Source organism: Nycticebus coucang, chromosome 18, assembly GCF_027406575.1.
Source record: "Nycticebus coucang isolate mNycCou1 chromosome 18, mNycCou1.pri, whole genome shotgun sequence".
Classification (NCBI taxonomy): Eukaryota; Metazoa; Chordata; class Mammalia; order Primates; family Lorisidae; genus Nycticebus; species Nycticebus coucang.
In genome coordinates, this window is record NC_069797.1 from 76,362,359 (window position 1) to 76,384,073 (window position 21,715).

Here is a 21,715-nt window from a genome sequence, read left to right on the forward strand (position 1 = left end):
GACTTCCGTCGTAAAGAAACCTATTTTCAGAATGCAGATGCGCTACTTCAGAGCTCTGGGATTGGACAGTGCTGTCCCCTCGGCGGCGGCGGCGTGGACTCTGCCGGTTGCATTTGGCCTTCGTCACAGTGACGAGGCATCGCGGCCACTGTCTTGCACATGCCGGACACGCTCTCAGGAAAGCCAGGGCTCCCGAGGGCAGCTCCACACCATTTCATGTATTTTTACACCCAACTCCTAGCACTGAAGATGTTATTAAAAAAATAAAAAGAAAAAAATAAAGAAAAAAGAAAAAAACACAAAGAAGAAAAATACCTAATCTCTAATGTGTAGCAGTTACATATTTACCAAATAATGGACTCAAAAAGAAATAGATGTTTGAAGAGTGCTTTATATATTAAAAATTGCTTTATGTTTTAAAAATGATCAATGTTTTGATTGTTTTGCAAGGAAGACAGACAATGGAATAACATACCCTCAAGTATGTTTTAAAAATATATATGAACATTGTGCTCCCTGCCTGCTTGATCAGGAAACTTGTGCATTACGTTTTTTTTAATTAGCTTTTTAATGGTTTTATCAAAACAAAACAACAAAAAACAAACAAAAAAAGTCCTGCAAGATTGCAGATCAACAAAAGCTGGTTTTATAGAGGATCGTGAACTATGCACAAACTGGGTTCAAGACTTTTTTTCTCGAGTTTAGTGGTGTATTTAGCTGAACGAGCCTTCCTCGGAGTGGCTGCGTCTCCTTGCCATTACGTGCATTCTGAGTATGTGACGTACACACACCTGCGTGTGTACATCGGCTAGGCAGTGGGTGTGCGCGCGGGTGCGCCCTGATAGTCAGCTTCCCCTGCTGCCATTCAGCGTTGAGTTACAGAAAAACTCCTGGTGTTTTAAAATTGGAGATGGAAGTAAAGAATATGTTTGTTTTCAGATTTTGTTGGGTTCGTTTGTTTTTTTGTTTTTTACCTTTATTTTGAATTTAAGACGTCTGTAACTCTGAGATTAAAAAACAAGTTTGTGGCTCTTAATGTTTTTCCTCATAGAACGTGATTGTTGAAGAACATGCACCGAAAGTTGCTTTCAAAAGTACAACGCTTTGTTGAATCTTAATAAATTGCAATTTTTTTCTTGGCTGTTCAAATTAATACATTTTTCACTTTCCAAAAATAGACGGTATTTCACTTTGTATGCTGGAATCGGGACTCAGAGTCACCCTGCGGTGCCGTTTCCTTGATGCCGTCCTCAGGGTTCACGCACACAAGTAGTTGAGCGTAGAACTTCAGTTGTTTGACTTATGTTTTATTGTGTGTTGTGTGGCTTTGCTGTTAACACTTAAATCTTATTAATAATAGTTGAGAGGGCTCGGCACCTGTAGCTCAGAGGCGAGGCCGCCAGCCACATACACCAGAGCTGCCAAACAACGATAATTACAACCGAAAAAAAAAAAATAGCTGGGCATGTGGCGGGCACCTGTAGTCCCAACTACTTGGGAGGCTGAGGCAAAAGAATCGCTTAAGCCCAAGAGTCTGAGGTTGCTGTGAGCTGTGATGTCACAGCGCTCTACCCAGGGCGACAGCTTGAGACACTGTCTCAAAAAAGAAAAAAAAATCGTCGCGAGGCACAACAGAGCTCCCAAGCTCTCCGATGCAGTGCCCATCTAATTCTGGACACCCGATCACCAGTGTCATCCAGGATGGCAGCGGACGTGGCCAGGGTCTGCTCAAACATGGTGGAGGACTACCACTCACTTTGACCTAGCACCCAGCTTGGATTGGAGAGAAGAGAGTGAGGAAGTTCTTTTGTGATTCACAGACATTTATCCGTTTGCTTTTGTGACACCACCTTAGCTAATGGTGGCACGCCCAGTGTTGGGTGACGCAGCCCAGTTCTCACCACAGAATTCCCAACGGCATTTAGAAATCAAAACACCGGTCCTCGTCTCCTCAGATCCACAACTTTGTGTGTTTAGTGTCAGCACTGCTAGCAGTCTCTCGAAGGCAAAGGCCACGGTGACCCCTCCCCCACAGACTAACAGAATGAGCATCTCTCGGCTGCATTCCTTTAGGCAGGGTCAAAGCAATACCTGCCCTGTGTGTGTGCACTGCAGTATCAAGGAGATGGAGCCATGACCCCCCACAGGCTGGCCCCACAGTGAGGGCTGCTGGCTCCACCGACCTCTTTGGGAAGCTGAGCAGGAAAGCACTGAATGGCTCCTAATTGGAAGAAGAAAGTAAGTGCTAGAGCAAGAAGGAAACGTGGGAAATGGGACGGTCAGGAGGCACTGCCACTCTATCTGGGACAGACTAGAGGCAGCCCTCAGCTCTGCACGCGGGCCCTGGGCAAGTGTGGTCCCACACCTGAGGCGTCAGTTTGTCCCAGTGCCTTGAGGATGTCCAAAGGATCTAAGGAGCTACATGTATTTGGTAAAGGGGGGGAAACGGAGATGGGGGCACTTCAAGAAGGTTCTCTGCAGGAACAGCCCCTTTGGTGAACCAGGAAGACCTAAATCGCACCATGACAGACACACACAGTTGCTTTACCAGCTCCCGCAGCCGAGGATCCCGTGCTGGCACCCAAGCGGCCTTGAGTCTGCTCATCACATCATGAAAACATTTCCAACTGCCTCCATATGCCTCTGGCCTGAGTGTGCATGCTGTGACAGTCAAGTGCCAGATGGGTCCCCGAGCAGGGATTCTCAACCTTGGCCCATGCTAGAATTATCTGGAAGTTTTTGTCATCCCAAAGCCAGGAAATCCAACTCATCAGGATCTCTGGAGTGACCACCAGGCAGCAATGTTCCTAAACCTCCCCAGTGGGCTCTGCTGTGCAGCCAGGGTCAAGCAGCAGTGGCACAGAGGAGCTTTGTCACTCTGAAATGTCACCGTCAACCTCCCACTCGGACAGCACTTGGCAATTTCCATGTCTTAAATTGGTCTTGTTGGGCAATTAGCTAGCTTTACTTTTTTTTTTTAGCAAACATAACGTCCTTTACTTCAAATCAACTGCCACATCTACAGCGGACCTTCAGAGGATCACCTAACTTGGGTTTGAACCTGTGGGAGCTGCAGCCTGACATAGCACACAGGCTGTCCTGCAGAAACGTCCCGGGCAGCAGCTTGCCCTTCTCCACCATTAGCTGCTTGTGCTGGCTCCTGCAGGAGCTATGGGGTCGGTGAAGTGGCTCCCGAGTGTGGTGTCAAGCCTCACTATTACGAAAATGTCATCTGGATGGATTTGGCCCAGGGACCCGGCAAAGCCACACACTTCCTGGCCTGCTCACCCAGGTCCATCCAGCAACACTCATGTCCAGAAATGCACCCCAAATCTGCCCCCCAGGCCATTTGCAGAGGTTCCTAATCGACACTCAGTTTGGTTTGTCCACAAGCAGCTCAGGAAATCTGACCAGGTGTGACCAGGTGAGCCCCATGGGCCGCATCAGCTGCTGGCATCTCCCCCGGGTGTCTGCAGAGCACAGGAGCATCCCGGTGGGATTGTCCTCGGGAGACGGTGTTGGGTGAGAGTGGGCCCAGCTTGGGGGACTGCTGGTGGCCAGTGGCTCTGGATGCGACTCTTTAGGTTCCATTCTCAAATGCTGAGTGGTGGGCCCATCTCCCCACCCAAGGTCATTCCCTCAGCCTTGAGCCCACTCCCCTCAGCCTTAAAGCATCCCGAAGACTTCGAACTCAGCCTGGCCAGACCTAGGGTCCCCACCCTCCCAGTCAGCCCTGTCTGCCCCTTTGCCTTGGAGACACCTCTCCCTACCTCCTCTCAGCTCATTTGCAACTAAAATGTCATCAACCTCCACACTTGTCACTCCCTAAATTTGCCTCCCTCCCCCTGCCCCAATAACTGCTAAAGCATCATTTGCTGGTTGACTTAGTGCTGTGGACACAGGCCCTACTGGCCTGTTTCACCTCCAGGCCAGGCCAGGCCAGGCTGACCAAGGGTAGCATCTCTGTGAGGTGCAGTTCAGCCCCGGCCAGCTGGTGCTAGGTCAGCAGAGGGTGCTCTGGCCCAGCTGAGGGACCAGGACCAGGACCAGGAGGTAGCCCCAGGCAGCCATGGGCACAGCAACCACCAGCACCTAGGCACACCTGGGCAGGCCCAAGTCACAAGCAGAGTTCCAACAGACAAGCCCATTTTGCAAAAACTATTTAATCAGAATAAATAGAGGCAGAGCAGGGCAGGGTCCGCTGGGGCACCCAAGCCCACCTGTCCCTGCTTCAGCTCCAGTCTGGGTGGGCTACAGCTTTCCAAAGGGGAAGCAGAACACTTTGTCATCCTGGAGTCCTTGCAAGGTAACCTGTGCCATGGGGCAGCGAGTTACCCAGGGCGCCAGGTGAGCGTGCCAGGCCCGCTGCTGTCCCACCAGGCGTCTCCTTCCCCTTCATCCGGGGGAGGGTGGGGTGGGGTGGTCTCCTGGGTTCTACCAGCTCTGCCAGAAGGGGGCATCAAGGAGGATACCAACAAACACTGGCATCCCTCCAACCAGGCTGGGCAGAGCCAGACAGGTCAACACCCAACAGCCTCTAAAGCAGTGGTTCTCAACCTTCCTCATGCCGTGACCCTTTAATACAGTTCCTCATATTGTGTGACCCCCAACCATAAAATCATTTTTATTGCTACTTCATAACTGTAATTTTGCTACTGTTACGAATCATAATATAAATATCTGATATTAGGCGACCCCCAAAGGGGTTGCAACCCACAGGTTGAGAACCACTGCAAAAACTCTAGAGAGCTGAGGCCGGAGTGAGGATGCTATGGGACACACTGCTGGTGTATTTGCTAACACGGGGTCGGGGGAGGGGGTACTGGACCTCATGAAGTGAGGCAGGTTCCAGAAATGTCACACAGTGCAACCCAGTGGCAGCTGGTGCATCTAAGCAACATTTCTTTCAGTCCAGGTCTGTCATGAGCTCAGGGCCTCACACAGCAGCTGGGCGTGGGGAAGCCAATCCCTCCTTCACACGAGAAACCAGGCCAGCGCCCTGCAGAGTCTCCGTGAGCCCCGAAGGATGAGGCAGCATCCTGGCCTGAGGGTCCCCACAGCTTGTTCTGTGAGTCTTACACCAGATGGCTGCTCTGTGGGTGCTGCTGCCCAGGGGAAGAGCCCTGGTGGCCATAGCCTGGGGCCAGCAATGGTCTAGCTCAGGCTCCCTGAGGGGCCAGCCTCAGCCTGAGCAACCCCCAGACCTGGAGGTGGGGGTGATGAAGAAGGGGAAAGAAACAAGCCTCTGTATGCAGATGTTCACAAAGTTTGTCCACCTGTGGGAGGAAGGTATCAACCCACCCCAGCTCCTGCTGTCAGGGTGGCACAAAGATAGTCCCTCCCATAACGAGAATGCCTTTGATCACGAGTTTGCGTCTCCATCATTTTCCCTTCCTAGGTCTGACCACAGGCAACAGGTGAACGCTGTGAAGGCCGAGGAACAGACACTGGGCTCTGCCCCAGTGACAGGGCACAGACTCCACAGGGAAGAGGCCCCGCCGGCTGGCACCATGCGACTTACAAGGGGAGTGGCACAGGGAGCCGAAGGCAGCTCTTTTCTTTCCATTTCCTCCTCCCTCACCAAACTTAACAACTTTCTTCCTTCCCCAAGTGCTCCGCACACCTGAGGAGGAACCATAGGGAAAGGTCATCAGCAACTGTGCCTGGGCCAAGGAGGCTGCCCACCCACAGAGGGAGGCAGACGTCCCAGAGATGCTGTCCAGCCCCAGCCCCAGCCCCTCTGACCACCCGGCTCAGAGCGGCCCTGACCCTTCTGTGGCCCCTCACCTACTCCGCTCCTTCCTCTCGTAGACGGAGTGAAGTTTGTTGATTAAGAAGATTTTGTCCTCCCCCTCCTAGAAAGGCCAGAACACAAAGGGGAAGGGATCAGCAGTGGTCTGTTCATTGGGCCATCCAGAACAACCCTGTTCTGGGCTACATTTGGGCAAAACTTACGATGTGTATTTTACATCACAAGCAGCAAAAAGCCAGAAGAGGTAGGTGAATGAGGCACCAAAACAAGGATCAGGAAAAGCCAAGGGACAGGAAGTGTGCCTATGTGTGGATCTAACCTTCCTAGTGGCTACGGTGAAAAGGGCAATGTGATCACCTGCACAGTCAGGGCCCAGAGCCAGCCCAACCCAATTTAAAACCAGCCACCTACTAAATCTGCCTTGGACAAATTACCTGCACTCTGACCTCCATGGCACCGTCTGCATAGAGGGATAATAATGCTTTCCTATTGCAATTGGATTAAACACCTCAAATTTAGTAGCTTAAAACAACACAAATTTATCCCCTTCCAGTTCTGAGATCAGAAGTCCAAAATGAGTCCCATTGTGCTATAACCCAGGGTCAGCAGGGCTCCTTCCCTCGGGAGGCTTGAGGACAAGCCCTTTGTGTGCCTCTTCTAGCTTCTAGAGGCCACCAGCATCCCTTGGCTCTCGGCCCCTTCCTCTGCTTCAAAGCCAGAAATGGCCAGTGGAGCCCCTCACATGGCATTACTCTGTCCCAAACTTCTGGCCTCCTTTTACCACAGTAAGGTGCCTGAGGTTACAGCGGGCCACCCAGATATCGAGGACAATCTCCCATCTCAAGGTCAGCTGACCAGCAACTGCAATCCCCCCTGCAGTCTTCATTCCCCAGCATGTGATATGACACGTTCAGAGGCTCCTGTCTTAGGGCATGGATGTGTTTGGGGCCAGTGCTGGGCTGACCCAGGGCTCTTTGGACAATGAATGTGAAAAGCTTATAAAGCATTCAGCACAGACCTGTGCAGATAACCACCAAACAGATGGCAATGACTGTTACTACTCAGATTGGCCTGGGTTCCCTGCAGGGAGCAGCTGGCCAGGAGCCGTGTAGAGCAGTTCTGGTCACTTGGTAACCCTGCTTAACCCAGGAACACCACTTACAATACCTGCAAAGGTGGACCACAGGCCCCTTAGCAACACCCATGAGCTGTTTCTGTTGAGCTGATGGCAGGTTCAGGGGGTGCCCCTGAGCTCAGATGCCCTCCCTGGCCCTGAAGACTAGACTATGGCAGGGGCTGGCCCTGGGTGGACACGGCAGCCAGCATCCATCTGGAGAATGGTCCTCCCGATCCCTCCCAGAGAAAAGGTAAGTGGAACCAGGACTCTCCCCCTAAGGCTGCTAAGCCCTCGGCCCCCCATGGCACCCCAAGCCTCTGAAGTTCACAGGGTAGGGCAGGAGCCGTTTAGCCAAAACCTCTCTTTGAGAGCTACAGCAGGACGACCACCCCAGCTGAGATGCCCAGGTGTGGTTCCGTTTCCTGGGAGCTCACCAGACACAGAAACACGGAGGGCCAGGAGTTGCTGTGTGCTCATTTTTGACAACCCCAGAAAAGCGGGAGCTGTCCCGGTAAGCACTTCCCACCCGGGACCAGCTGCCCACAGCCCTGCTCCAAGCACCGGCCAACCGGCAGCAGGGCCACATGTTTGCTGAGTGCTGAGGCCACGCCTGGTGTGCCCTGTCCAGTCCTTGCCTTGGCACACAGCCAGCCACTGACCCCCAACAAGCACTCCTGCCCTGGTGTGAAACACACCTGGTGACACAGGCACCCCACGGCCCCAAAATGGAAAACCACAGGAAGAAAGGACAATGTGTAGTAACAGGGAAGGTGATGTCAGGGCAGAACAGGGTGAGGAGCACTCACGTGGCTGATCTGCTCCTTGAGCAGGCCGATGACCTTTTGCTGGCCCCTCACCACCTGGATGTTGAAGTAGATCACGGCCCTGTGGGACACAGCCGTCAGGCAAGGCACTGGGCAGCAGCCAGAGCAGCAGAGACCCCACTGGGCGGGCCCAGCCCGGCTGCCCCTGAACTCACAGCAGCAGGGCAGACAGCAGGAAGATGAAGAAGGTGTTCTCCAGCAGGTGCCTGTGCACCCAGGGCAGCCAGGACAGCCCAGGGCCCGCCTCCTCCAGGCGGTGCACCCACACCAGGCCCGCCTCGTACATGCTGTCCAGGCTCCGGAAGGGGCCACACAGGCTCGAGGGCTTCACCCTGGGGACCAGGGAGAGCAGGACCCCTCAGCCTGGGCGGTGGCCCCCAGCTCCTCCCACCCCTCCCTGTCACCCCAAAACCCAGCCCCACACCCAGGTGCCACGACCCAGCCTAGGATGACGAGGCCCAGGACTCACTGCCAGACTGCATAGCAGAGGAAGACGGCGGCACCCAGGAAGGAAGGGAAGCAGAGCAGAGAGAGGAAGACGGTGCTCATGTGGGAGGCCAACCAGGGCCTGCGTGGTGCCTGGCAGTTGGCCAGCAGGCTTGTCTGCGGGACAAAGGCTATGCTCTGCCACCTCCCCGGCACTCCGACCCCTCCCCAGGTCTAGTGGAGGCCTCCAAGACTAAAGAAGGGGAGAGACGGGGCCCGGGCTGTGCTTCCAGGCAGGCACCTGACCTGGGACCCCCTCAGCCCACAGCCCCCCAAGGGTCACAGAGGGCAGAATGAGGCGCACGTGGGGAATGGCTTATCTGAGGCCTACATGGGAAAGGGTTGACCCTGACAGCCACCTGCACTGATGGAGGTCACTACCATGCCAGGCTCTGCATCCAGCCCTTGCTAAACATGCTCTCTTAGCCCCCACGGTACAGTGAGGACAGGCAGGACTAGAGGGAGAGGAGCTGCCCAGAGCCAGGACGGAAGCTGAGTTCCCAGTTCTCAGCCCCTAAGCAGACTCTAGCAGAGGACAGAGGGCCAATGTCACTTCCCAGGGTCCAGGAGGGCCTGAGGCTCAGTATCTCCCAGCACCCTGGCCCTAACCCCCAGCCCAGTGCATGCAGGCCCATCCTGATGACCTGTGGTGCTTCATGGCCTGCCAAAGACAGGCGAGGGCTCGGCCAGTTCCCTCAGGTGAAGGACAGACCCAAGGGTAGCCCTGGGCAGCCAGCCGCAGGCCACTAGGGAGGCAGAGGCCTCCAACGACCCAGTCTGCCCAGCTGAGCTATGCCCAGCAGCCACCCCTCCAGGGCCACCCAGCCTGCAGTAGCGTCACCTTCTTTATGTAGAAGAGGAGCAATAGCTTGACCATCTGCACAGCCGGGAGGAGGGGCGAGAAGAGGACCCCCAGCCTGGGGAGGGAGGGAGGGAGGGAGCTGTGGTTCAGAGACTGGGGCATGACCTCCACATGGCCCCCCAGGGCTGGAACAGCCCCTGGTCCTAGCTCAGGGCTGGAATAGGCTGCATCTGTGCCCTTCCCTCCCTGAGACCACACAGGGGAGGACAAGCAGGAGTGGCCATGTCCCAGGGCCCCAGGAGGAGAGGGTTCAAGGCCAATGCCACTGTAGGGTCCTTGAGGCAAAAGAGCACCACCAAGGGGCTCAGCCCCTCTTCCAGGGCCAGGCAGCAAGAGGCAAGTGGGGGCTCCTCACCAGGTCAGAGTCTGCCCATAAATCAGCTCCAGAACGTTCCGGGCGATGTCAAACTCAGGCTTCCGCCTCCTCCTCATCTTCTTCTCAGAGATAACCCTGGGGCAGAGGGGAGAGCCCTGAGGTTCAGATGGGAGGGCACCCCCACACCTTGAGTCAGGAAGAGACAACACCCTGGGGCCACCCTGCCGCTGCCTCTCAGTCACCCAGCTCTAAACCTGCAGAATCAGCATCAAACATTTTACTGATGTTTTAAATCATTTTATTTTTTTGAGACAGAGTCTCACTTTGTCCCCCTTGGTAGAGTGCTGTAGCGTCATAGCTCACAGCAACCTCAAACTCTTGGGCTCAAGCAATTCTCTTGCCTCAAACTCCCAAGTAGCTGGGACTACGGGCGCCTGCCACAACGCTCAGCTATTTTTAGAAACAAGGTCTCGCTCTGGCTCAGGCTGGTCTCAAACCTGTGACCTCAGGCAATCCACCTGCCTGGGCCTCCCAAGTTCTGGGATTACAGGCATGAGCCACCTCACCCGGCCTAAATCTTTAAGTATAATTGAATTCATATACTCTTCTTTTTAAATTTATTCTTCTATTTCATTTTTCTTTGATTTTTTTTGTTTGTTTTTTAGTTCTCATCAAAGGAAGATTTTTCTTTATCAACAAGAATGAACTTGGATAAATTCATATACTCTTGAAGAAGATGCAAAAAGAAAAAAAGAAAAAAACACCTGAAGTAGGAACCCCAGTGGCAGCTGCTGGGACACTCAGAACATGCCCACTCCCCTCACCTCCTCCCACCCCCCCACCCTCGACTACTCTCCCCCCCCCCCCCCGGCCTCTTTTTGCTTTTTCTTAGTCTCTGAGACTAAGACTGCAGCACACATCTCCCTGAACCCAGAACCTGGTCCCGTGTTCCTTCCCAATCTCGAATGTGCTGGGTCCCGACCAGCCAGCGTTATTCTTGGTCTAACAACCCTCCACAAAAAAGCTGACATGGGCAGGGGCACAGGCCCCAATTTGGGAAGTCAGACTGCCCTGACCCCACCATGCAGGTGAGGCTGTCCCTCCCCAGGCGGGGGACCCAGAGTGCCCAAAGCACGAGCAGCCAGACCTGGCCCCTCACCTCCACACCAACTCCCCAAAGAGCGTGTCCAGCAGCGCAAAGAGGAAGTCCACCACCATGAAGCGGTACAGCTCCTGACCCACGAAGTCCTCCCAGCAGCGGCCCTGCAGGGCACCTACCCTGCGGCCCAGCCAGTGGTAGCAAAGCACCCCCATGATGACTGTCTTAAGGATGAGGTTCCTGCAGAGGGCAGGGCATAGGGGCTGAGGAGCGTCCCCGGGACATAGGAGACGCACCCCAGGGCCTGCCCTGCCAGCCACACACCTGCAGATGGCCACGTATACCTCCAGCACTGGGGAGTCGTGGGGCTCCAGGGTGGCCAGGCACCGGTACAGGTAGGGGGCCGTCAAGTTGAGGAGGCAGACCACCAGGGGCAGTGCCAGCAGCATCACCTCCTGGCCAGCAGCCACAGGGCCCTGCCAGGGCAGCAGAGGAGGGGAAGGTCACATGCCTTGCCCCTGGATAGAGCAGGGGCCTGGGGGAGAGGGGGTGAAGGAGGGTCAGACCAGGCAGTCAGCACCTCCCTTCCTCACACCCAGCCCCATACACACCCCTTTGATTCACACCACGCAGGAAGTGGGGCAGGGGCACAGGGGTGGGAAAGGAAAGTGAAACCAAAAAGAAGACAGAAAAATAGGGGAGAGCAGGAGACAGAAAGAAGGACAGATCAGGAGGCAGCCCCAGCACGGAAGGTGGATGCATGGGACCCCTGTGGCTAGGATGGACGTTGGGGATACAGATGCTCAGAGTTGCAAAGCCCAGGCCCTGCCCTCCCCGCACCTGGATCACCAGCTCTGAGAAGGTGTAGACAGCCATAGCACAGCCCAGTGCGGTCCCCAGACACAGCAGCCACACCAGCCCCAGCACTGCTGCCTGCCGCAGCCTCCAGCACAGGCTCCGAGGGCCCTGCCGCAGCTGCCACTCGGCCAGCAGCTCCTGTGGGGGACAGTGTGTTCTTGTCACCCACTCCAGGGCACACGCACATACACCAGCAGGATTTAGGAATTTTTTTTTTTTGAGACAGAGTCTCACTTTGTCACCGGGGGTAGAATGCCATGGCGTCATAGACTACAGCAACCTCAAACTCTGGCTCAAGAGTTCTTGTGCTCAAGACTTCCTCTTGCCTCAGCCTCCCAAGTACCTGGGACTACAGGTGCCTGCTACAACACCCAGTTCGTTTTAAAGACAGGGTCTCGCTCTTGCTCAAGCTGGTCTGGAACTCCTGAGCTAAAGCAATCCGACTACCTCAGCCTCCCGGAGTGCTAGGATCATAGGCCTGAGTCACCTACCATGCCCAGACTCACACCAGCAGGAATTGAAGGGACCCAGGGTCAAGGGTCAACAGCCCTTCCTGCTCCAGGCCCCCTCCGGGCAGAGGAGGACAGGGCACTGCCTGCAGACCTGCCGCTGGGCCCAGCTCACCCTAAGGCCTGTCCCACAGCTCCACACCCAGCCACCCCAGCCCCTGGAAGCCTCCAGAGTTACCCTGCCAGATATCCTTGCCCCATTCCCAGTGGACGTGGGGCCTGTAGCAACCCTGAGGCATGGAAGGCACCTGCCCCCCCCAGGAACTCCCCGGGACAGTGGAAAAGCCTGTGAGCCGGGCCATAGCTCTGAGACCCACACAGCAGAAAACTCCAGAAAGGCAGAGAACCTTCCCTGCGACCCAGCTCTGCTGCCACCTGACCCTGTGTGTGACTTCCATGCCTTGGTTTCCTCCCTGTGGCACAGGGAACAGAACAGCCCTTCGCTAGTGGGCTACTATGGCCATTAACCGAGCTAATGCCAGCAGGAGCCTGAGGGCCTCCAGCAGGACACACGGGCTCCCAGGCCCTGTTCACAGATCAAGCTCTTCTGCGGGGCCCATGCACACAGGTACCGAAAGCCTCTGTGTGCAGTCTTCCTTATTGCTGGCCCTAGATGTCCCCTGGGCTGTGGCGCTGACACCCGCTAGCAGACAGAGGCAGCTCCAAACTGAGGGGCATATACAGGAGGGAAAACTAGGCCCCACCTGACCCTGTTAGCACCCCCCGACCCCCCGGCCCAGTGGCCTGGGGTCAGCTCACGCCTGGACAGCCCTCCCTCCAGACCACTGTCTGGCCATTTGGCCTGGGGGCTCCCAGTCTGGGGTCCCAGATGGCATAGCCCCAGGTTCCCCAGGTGCTCACCTTCAGCCGGGTACGGATGTTGTCATGCTGGAGGCGCGCAGCTCGCTTTTGAGTCACCTTATAGTCCCAGGAGCAGAAGACGGTGAGGGCGTGGACGCCAGAGGTGCTGCCCACCCGGTAGCTCTCCCCAAACGCGTGGGCCATGCTGGGAAGCAGAGACAGGTAGGGTGGGTGAGGGGTATGGAGGCCAGGGGGGTGGGGGGAGGGCAGACAGGACACCCTGCAGCTAAAACCCTCCACCCCTCAGGAGCCCTCTGAGAGCAGGACTGTGCCCCACCACTGGTCCAGCCTCCTGGCATATGCCACCAACCACTCTACCCCAGCACTGTCCAGTAGGGTGCCCTCCAGCCACACATGCCTGGGAGGGGGAGGAGGGCTGCTGCCCCAAGCCAAGGTACAGAGGGCTCAGGGCTCACTTCAGAATGACCAAAATGCCCTCCCCTGCCTCTTTCCCTCCCATTCTACTCAGCCTTCCCATCTCGGGGCAAGTGCCACCTCCCCTAGAATGCCAGGCTGACTCTTTCCCCAGTGTTCCCCTAACACTTGGGCAAACACCTCCAAGGTTCCTAGACGGTCCCAGCCCATTCACCGAGCTTGTGTCTTCCAGAGACACAGGACCCTCTAGGGGAGGTGCCATGCTTGATTTGCTTTCCTGCCCTGAGTTAAGCGCAAGGAATGTGTGTGGGGTGGATGTGTGAATGGGAGGATGGACGGATAGATGGATGTGGGTAGACGGATAAGTGGATACACAAGTGTATGGATGGGTGGACAGACGGATGGGTAGATGAGTGGATGGATGGACAAATGGATGAGTGGGTGAGTGGATAGATGCCTGGATGTGTGAATGGATGAATGGATGAGTGGGTGGATGAGGGACGGATGGGTGGGCAGATGGATGGGCAGATGGATAGATACTCAGATGGAAGAGTGGATGGACAAATAGATGGACAGATGGATGAATGGGTAAGTGGATGCATGAGTGGCTAAGCAGATGGGTAGGTAGAGGAGTAGACAGCTAGATGAATGGGTGGGTGGGCAGGTGGGTACACAGATGGATAGAAAGAAGGCAAAAAGTAAATGAAGGAAAGAAGGATCAGTGGATGGGTCAAAGGACGGAAGAATGCATCAGTGGTGCCCAGAGCCAGCTTCATAAGTTAGAGGACCATTACCTATACACCAGGGTGATGCAGGTGACAAAAAAGGCCACCCCCAGAGTGAAGAGGTAGGCCAGGGGCATGTGGTAGGACAGGCCACCTGCCCTGGGTCTGCACTGGCCACCTTCCCGGGGGTGGCCACATGGCTGGCTCACCGTGGCATTACTGTAGTAGCCGTAGTACATGACGGTGTTGGTGAAGCAGCCCTGCAGGGAACACCCAGCCAAGTTAGGGACTCCCCAACCCTCACCCACCCTCGGGCCTTGAGAGGCAGACGAAGGCCATCATGGGGAACGGCCCAGGTAGGGGCAGCAAGGAAAACTAACGGGCCAAAACAGCCATCCTGGGTACCCCCAGCACCATGGGGACCAGGACACAGTGGACACCAAGAAGCAACTGGGAGAGGAGGAGAGGAGCAGGCTATGGCCACCTAGAGTCACCGCACGAGGTAGAGATGGAGACAGGGTCTCTGGGAAAGCTGGGACAAGATGGGGGGACGGTGCCGAGGTGGCAACCGACGACAGGCACCCATGCCTGGAGCAGATGCCCCATCCCATGCAGGCCCCCTCACCACGCCCGTGAGGAGCTCCAGGCCTGTGCAGGCAGGGCCGGGACCAGGGCCGGGGTCCGGTGGGAAGGCAGCCTGCACGCCCACCACAAAGGCCAGCAGGGGCAGCAGCAGGAGGCCGTTGAAGGCCACCAGGGTCTTGAGGAAGAGGAAGTAGGAGAGCACACTGGATCCAAACTGGCCCCCAATGCGCTTCAGGGTGTAGTGCCAGGGCGTCAGGGCGTGTAGGCCCGACAGCAGCGTGAGCCCCAGGCTGCGCAAGGTCTGTGGGGAGAGCACCAGGAAGCCCCAAGGGCAAAGCTGAGCCCTCCTGCCCCAGGCCTAGGCTGCAGGTGGACAGCAGAGGCCCAGAGCAAAGGGTGGCCACCCCCTGCCAGCCACCCTAGCCCTCTGTGGCACAGGAGAGACCTGGTAGCCGTAGTACATGTATAGGAGGCCCTACCAGGATGCAGGCATATCCGAGCCGGCTACAGCAGGAGAAGACCCCAACACGGCTGGACTGGCCCTTCCACTTCCCATGGGGAGTCTGGCTCTTCTCCCTGGGACAGAGGGAACCCTCAGTGCCTGGACTGAGGAGGGGCCCAACTCCCTCCTGGGGCCACCCACCAATAGGCTCAGGGCCATTCTCCCTGACTACCTGGCCAAGCCGAGGAATTGGGTCTCAGCCCCCACAAGCCAGTGGACGGACACTCACCGCAGGCTGCGCTTCTCCGCCAGGCCCAAGGGCATTCCCCGGAGCATGTGGTCACGCTGGGCGGCTGACAGGCCCTGAAGCTCCTTCACCAGGAGGTTCTGCTTCTCTGCAAAGAGGGAGAAGGAGGCCCTGCCCACTTTGCAGCACCCCACCTCCTACCACAGCCGGGACCCTGGACAGGTCCGTCTGCCCCACAGCACCATGCTTGGCTCTCCCCTGCTCCCCAGCCTGTCCTACATGCTCCTCTGTCCACACTCCCACCAGGCCGGCTAGAGCCCCAGTGGCTCCTCTCTGCCTGCACAGTGAAGCCAGAACCCGGCCAGCGGTCAGGGGCCCAGCCTGCCAGGCAGTTCACCCTCACCTCCCCACTGTCCCCTGGAGTCCCACAGTCCCTTCTCCCACCTCTACCATATCCCCAGCAGTGCTCAGCACTCAAGGGGTGAGTGGGGGAGGGCGGCCGGCCCTGTGCTCTCTGCCCCAACATTGGGCTGCCCCCATCCACGCCTTCTTTCTCTCTGGAGGCCTGACTGGGGCCCACCAGGACCTCAGCATTAGGTCCCAGGACCCAGAGGAGTCTCCCTCATCTCAGGAGCATCAGCACTAGTGTGAGCCGCAGGCCTCCTTCTACCATCACAACCAGCCAGCAGGTAGGAGCTACTTTAGCCCCAAGATTACAGTTAAGACAAGACCCCTGGCCTGAGTCACAGAGTAAATGGTGAAACAGGAACATCTGTCCTGACTCTGAGCCCACAGCACCCTGCCCTGATCCATCGTCCCCAGATAGTGCCCAAGGCCTGGGGAGGCAGAGCCAACAGGGACCAGGCAGGAGGGACATGTTAGAGACCACTCCGAGCTCCCCAGCATCTGGATGCCAGAGATCACATGTTTGAGAGCCAGCCTGGAGGAATGGTCCCCGCCCCCTGCTTGGCTTCCCCTGCTCCCCAGCCCCTCCTCACTGGCCTCACTGCCTTTGCACCCCTGCTCAGCTCTGCTGCCATTTCCTCCACGAACCCTCCCTGGACCCCTCCGGGCTGGGCAGTGCTGGTTTCTTATCTGAGCTTTACTCATCTGTTTATCCATGTATTTGGTTCACATCTGTCTTGCTGGGCAGACAGTAAGCCACATGGGAGGGAAGGCCTGTTTTCCACCATCATGTCCCCAAAGCCTGGCCCTGTGGCCACAACCCAAGTGCATGATGGGCTTTTTCTTTCGAGACAAAGTCTCACTCTGTTGCCCTGGGTAGAGTGCCATGGCGTCAGCCTAGCTCACAACAACCTCAAACTCAAGCCATCTACCTGCCTCGGCCTCCCAGAGTACTAGGATGATAGGCATTAGCCACCACACCCAGCCCACACAACAGATATTTATGAATGTTGAATGCCTGCCTGCCATGGGGTGAGCCTTCTACAGCCTGAAAGACCCCTGCTTTCCTGCCCCCAAGGGTCCCTACAGAGGGAGGCCTTCAAGCAGCCTGCTGAGAGAAGGGGGCATATTCCCAGCTCTGCCACTCCCAGCACCTCCTCACAGGCTGGTGTCAGCCGCTTGGCCAGACAGGCTCACTCACCCTCCTCCTCCTGGGCCATGGGGTCCAGTTCCAGGTCATAGAGGCGGAGGCTGGGCCGGGCCGAGCGTGCCACCACGTCCCCCAGCAGGGGCCGGCCACTCCTGCGTCGCAGCCTCATCGTGCGGCTGTAGTACTGGGAGATGATGGCTCCACGGCTACGGCCTACAGAAGCAGCTGGGCAAGGCTGAGCAAGGCCAGGCCGGGCCTCCCTTCCCCCTACTCTGGAATGGCTCTTACACCAGGCTTCTCCATCACTCACCCCTCCCAGAACCCAGGAAAATCACTTTAGCAGAGACCTTGGGTGCCAATGGGTTCCCAAGAACCTATTTTTACCCCTGTGATTTTTTAGAACCCGCTGCAGAGGGCTAGGCAGGACCTCTGGGCAGCAGACAGGGTGGCTAGGAGCCCATAGGGCCTGGCTTTAAGGTACACACATGCCCGGCTGAAACCCAGGCCTGGCCCGGAGTTGGGGTTAATGCTGGGACAGAAGGTCGTACTCACCAATCGTACGACTGGGCATGCTGGCCAAGATGCGCAGTGTGGCCATGCTATGGACAGGGGCACTCTCGGGCCCCAGGAAGGTCTCATGGCCACTGCCTAGTAGTAAGAAAGACTTGGCTGGAGGTCCTGGAGGTAACCTTGGCTGGTGTCTCAGCCACCCCACCCCCATCCCAAGCCTACAGACTGTTGGGAGGGCTGTCCCAAGACACTGGAAAGCCCAAGCCCCTGTCCGCACCGTTGCTGCCTGGCTTACCTGGGGTCCCCTGTTCCCTTGGCTGCAGCTCCAGCCCTTCCTCAGTCACCCACCGGCTCTGCTCCTGGATGAGCTGGTGGAAGGAGTCATGCACTTCGCTCTCATCATAGGGACTGGGCTCCTGGCTGGGGGCAGGGGGGCAGGGGACAGGATCAAGGTGCAGCCCCCATCTCTTTCCACAAGGTCTTGATATGTCCCAGCCTCCTAGCCCCCCAGCCCACGAATGCTTACCCCTGGTCCCCTGGGGTCTCAGGGACATCAAGGAGGAAGGACAGTGGCTGGGCCATATCTGGAGCCCACACCCAGGCAGTCTGCAGACCTAGGGCAGCTCAGAGCCTGTAAGCCAACTCCAGAGCCTCCTGCTGCCCATCTGCTGAAACAAGGAGCCTTCAGCCAAAATTGGCCTTCAATGCCTGGCACACGTCCAAACCACCCACTTCCCTGGGGACTGTGGAAGTACCACTCATAGCCCAGGCTGCCCGATCCCCCATTCCCCCCAACCACAGTTGAATGTGTGGTCAGGTGAGTGGCCCCATGTCAGAATGGACTGAGGGGAGAGACCGTCCACTGCCCAGGGTGCTAGGCAGAAGGGAAGAGGGGGAGGAAGGGGAGATGCAGGTCCCCATCTGTTTCCTGGATGTTGACCAGTCCCTGAGAAATGGGGAAGGGCAGAGTGCCTGTGGACACAGCCCCTCCCAGGCCCTCCATTCCCAGGGTTCTGGCCCTGAGACACGTCCCACTTGAGGAGAAAGGTCAGGGCACTGGGAGGCCTTCCCTGTGCTGCTCTGTGACCTCAAACACTTCCTCTAGCAGGAAACCAGCACTGGGCCCACACTCCCAGGCCCAGGGGGAAGCAGCAAGAACAGGTCACTCCAGGCCACCCGGCAGGGGCTCCAAGGTCCTCCTGTTCTCAGGAGACTGATGCCCTCGCATTCCATCACCCCAGGGCAGCCAGCTGGAGGGAGTGGGGCCAGGCCTTACACAGGACCCCTTTGTCCAGCTCTGTGTCACCATCGCTGACACCACTGGAACCAGAGGGGCCTTGTCTAGGGCTCCAGCCCCAGTCTGTTCACCCCATGGGAGTGGGGTGGGGATAACACGCTCCCAACCCCCAAGTGACTCTTAAGGCTCTACCCCAGCAGGCTCTACCCCACTGGGTCCTCCAGGCCTCCCTTCACTCACCTCCAGGGAACTCAATTCAGAAAGTGGGGAGAACCACAGGGCCCAGACAGGGCCTGGGTCAACACCTCCTGGGCTCCTGCCTCCAGTGGGAGCACAGGTTGAGAAATTGGCCTAGAAACTATCAGAGCTGGACCCTCACTCATCCCCAAACAGGAAAGTCGTGGGAAGTGCAGGCGAGGTACCTCCATCCTCACCCTGGAGCCGGACTCCTTTTTTCCGACAGACTCCCCACGCACCTCTCCTCCACAGGGGTGCAGAAGGCTGTGGGCCCTCGCAGTGGGGCTTCCCCTGCGTGGCGGGGACTTCAGCCCGGCGGGACCAAGCGCCCGGCACCCCGCCCCCAGGCCAGGGCAGATCTGGTGGAGTTTCCGGGGCGCACCATTCCTGAGCCCTGAGCCAGGTGGGGAGGGCAAGGTGGGGCCGCTTCCTGGAACCCCTAACGCGGTTGGCAGCGAGTCCAACCGGAGCAGCCTCCGCCCAGGAAGAGTCACCACCTGACCTCGGAGCCCAGGGGCCGCAGCACCGCCTGAGTCCCTCGACCCGCGCTGGCCCGTCGCCCGGACCCCTGCCCCTCGCGGCCAGTGGTACCGGCCCGCGCGACCTGGCCTCCCCGGCCCGGGTCACAGCGCCGCCCAACCCGGTGCCCGCCGCCTCTTCCGCGCCGAGGCGGGACCCAGGGGAACTCGGCGGCCAAGAGGCCCTGGAGGCCGAGAAGAATTCGGAGGGAGTGGCGCTGCCGCCCCGGGGGAGAACCAGCCGGGGCAGGCGGACCCGCACCCCGAGCCCCGCTCACCTGGGAAGCGCGGGAGAGGCGGGGCCCGCGAGCCGCTCACCTGTGCCCCGCGAGGGCCGCCGGGAGCCGCCTGCGCTGCGCCACCCGAGGGAGGGGCCGCCGGGTCGGTGGGAGGGGTGACAAAGGGCCCGGGGGTAACTGGGACCGACGACAGCGCCCGGCCCACGCAGCGGCCTCGGCGGCCACGTGACCCGCTCTCTCGGCGCCAGCCACGACCTGCCCTTCCAGCCAACTTCCTACCCCTCGCCTCTCCCCCACCCCCACTGGGTCTGAGCAGGGGGAGGACGGCGGGGTAGCTGGTTCTGCTAATCTCTGACTGATGTCCCCAATTTTTGTGAGGCTCAGTTTCCCCAAGTTTCAAAGCGGGACACTCATTCCAGACCCATCCTCTGCGCACGGTTAGAGCCCGGCTGACGCCTGCCTTTCGACACTAGATTGGGCAAGCCTTCCCCCTTCCTCCCTTCCTCCCCTCCTCCCCTAACTCAGCAAGCCTCAAACTCTCCACACCCCTACCCCCACCGCTGGGGAGTCTCCTCTGGGTGAGGTTCTGCTGTTTATCTAGCCGGAGTTCTGGCTCACTGCCTGAGCAGTAGGTGGGGCTGAGGCTGAAATCAGCAGTGCTGTTTTCTGTTACTTCCCCTCGAGCCAGGAAAGTAGCAGTGACATTCCTCCGGAGATGAGGAAACTGAGGCAGAGAGGTTAATCACCCTGCAAGGTGGCCCCAGTCACGGCCTGACTCACGGGAGGAGCCTGGCTTTGAGAGCCACCCTCCCATCCATCTGGAGGAGGGGCATTGGGGAAGAAGCCCTCCTACAGGGAGAGCTGGAGGGGACTTGAAGCCGGACAGAGGGGGAGGAGCTGGGGCTGGGGCTCTTTGCAGCGGTCAACTGGGTGGGACCTGGCTGAGATACCTCAGGCTCTGCTCAGGCCCCTCCCCGCCTCCCTGCACGCTCACACTGAACTTGCTTGACCCCAGGCCCAACTTGAAGGACACCTCCTCTAGGGAGCCTTGCCAGACTGAGCCCTGGGGGAGCACTTACTCTTTATACCTATTACGCATTTGTGGGTCTGTCCCCACCATCTCCTCCAGCCCACCATGTTCCCCCCTGGCACCAGCACCCAGCTTGGGGCCTGGCACAAGAGAAGGCTCTGGAGACCAGAAGGGAGGCAGAAACAGAGACAGAAAAGCCACAGGAGCATTTAGACCTGAGATGACCCTGAAGGAGAAGGACCAGCTCCGCGCCCGTAGCATAGTGGTTACGGCACCAGCCACATACACTGAGGGTGGCTGGTTCAAACTCGGCCCAGGCCAGCTAAACAACTGCAACAACAACAAAAAACAATAGCCAGTGTTGTGGTGGGCACCTGTGGTCCCAGCTACTTGGGAGTCTGAGGCAAGAGAATCGCTAAGCCCAAGAGTTGGATGTTGCTGTGAGCTGTGACAGCACAGCACTCTACCGAGGGTAACACAGTGAGACTCTGTCTTAAAAAAAAAAAAAAAGAAAGAAAGAGTAGGACTGTGGGGCCTCCCAAGGGATTTGAGCACATGGAGCTGGTCAAAATGACTTTTTTTTTTTCTTGAGATAGAGTCTCACTATGTGCCCTTGGTAGAGTACTGTACCATCACAGCTCACAGCAACTTCCAACTCCTGGGCTTAAGTGATTCTCTTGCCTCAGCCTCCCAAGTATCTGGAACTACAGGCGCCTGCCACAACACCTGGGTATTTTTTGTTGCAATTGTCATTGCAACACCGCCTTGGAACCCGCCAGCCTGGGTGTATGTGGCTGGCGCCAAGCCATGGTCACAATGACTCTTTACCCCTGTCCTGGAGGGACATGAATGAAGCCTATTCCTGAGCACTTACTCTTTATGGCCAGACACTAGCCCCCGCCTTGGCTTAGTGGTGGTGCCAGGGACAGAAAGGCCGAGTTCAGCATTAAGACCAAGAGCTTCTGGAAACGCAGCAGTTAGTGCGATGGGGGCCACCATCTTCCTATCGCACTCTTCAGGGCGACCTGCGGTGGCAGATAGGGGCGTGGCCCCGCGGCCGCAGCCCCGCCCGGGTCAGGCCCAGGCTCCCGAACCGGAAGGCGGCGGACGTGCGCGCAGGAGCAGCCCCCGGCTCGGGGCGCGGAGCCCCCACGGCGGGCCCCGGAGGCCGGGCAGGCGGCAGAGCCCACGAGCGGCGTGCAGCGCAGGAGCCTGGCCCCCAGCCTGGCGCCGACGGCCGGTGCCTCTCACCTGCGCTGCTGCGCCCGAGAGCCCGCAGGAAACGCTCGCTCCACCGCAGAGCAGAGGAAACGAGGAGGGGCGAGGACAGA

The 21,715-nt window shown here is 57.8% G+C and overlaps 1 protein-coding gene across 10 annotated transcripts; it reads right to left on the reverse strand.

The window, feature by feature from the left end:
• Positions 1 to 4,143: 4,143 nt before the first annotated feature.
• Positions 4,144 to 21,709, reverse strand: TMC6 (transmembrane channel like 6). 10 transcript variants are annotated; one of them, XM_053570553.1, is made up of 20 exons: positions 21,636 to 21,709; positions 17,650 to 17,788; positions 17,419 to 17,543; positions 17,166 to 17,261; positions 16,665 to 16,826; positions 15,101 to 15,206; positions 14,849 to 14,945; positions 14,410 to 14,670; positions 13,854 to 14,044; positions 12,685 to 12,829; positions 11,297 to 11,452; positions 10,781 to 10,932; positions 10,517 to 10,696; positions 9,397 to 9,492; positions 9,021 to 9,096; positions 8,163 to 8,296; positions 7,849 to 8,025; positions 7,676 to 7,754; positions 5,788 to 5,855; positions 4,144 to 5,623 (listed from the first exon to the last, which is right to left on the reverse strand). In XM_053570553.1, the coding sequence occupies exons 2-20, from the start codon at positions 17,703 to 17,705 to the stop codon at positions 5,587 to 5,589; spliced, it is 2,394 nt and encodes a 797-aa protein (XP_053426528.1). In that variant the 5' UTR covers positions 17,706 to 17,788; positions 21,636 to 21,709; the 3' UTR covers positions 4,144 to 5,586. The 10 variants fall into 10 exon arrangements, with proteins under 10 accessions (XP_053426528.1, XP_053426523.1, XP_053426526.1 ...); XM_053570548.1 differs by lacking the exon at positions 21,636 to 21,709 and adding an exon at positions 19,434 to 20,397 and having other exon boundaries at positions 17,650 to 18,991; XM_053570551.1 differs by lacking the exon at positions 21,636 to 21,709 and adding an exon at positions 19,394 to 20,397.
• Positions 21,710 to 21,715: the final 6 nt, after the last annotated feature.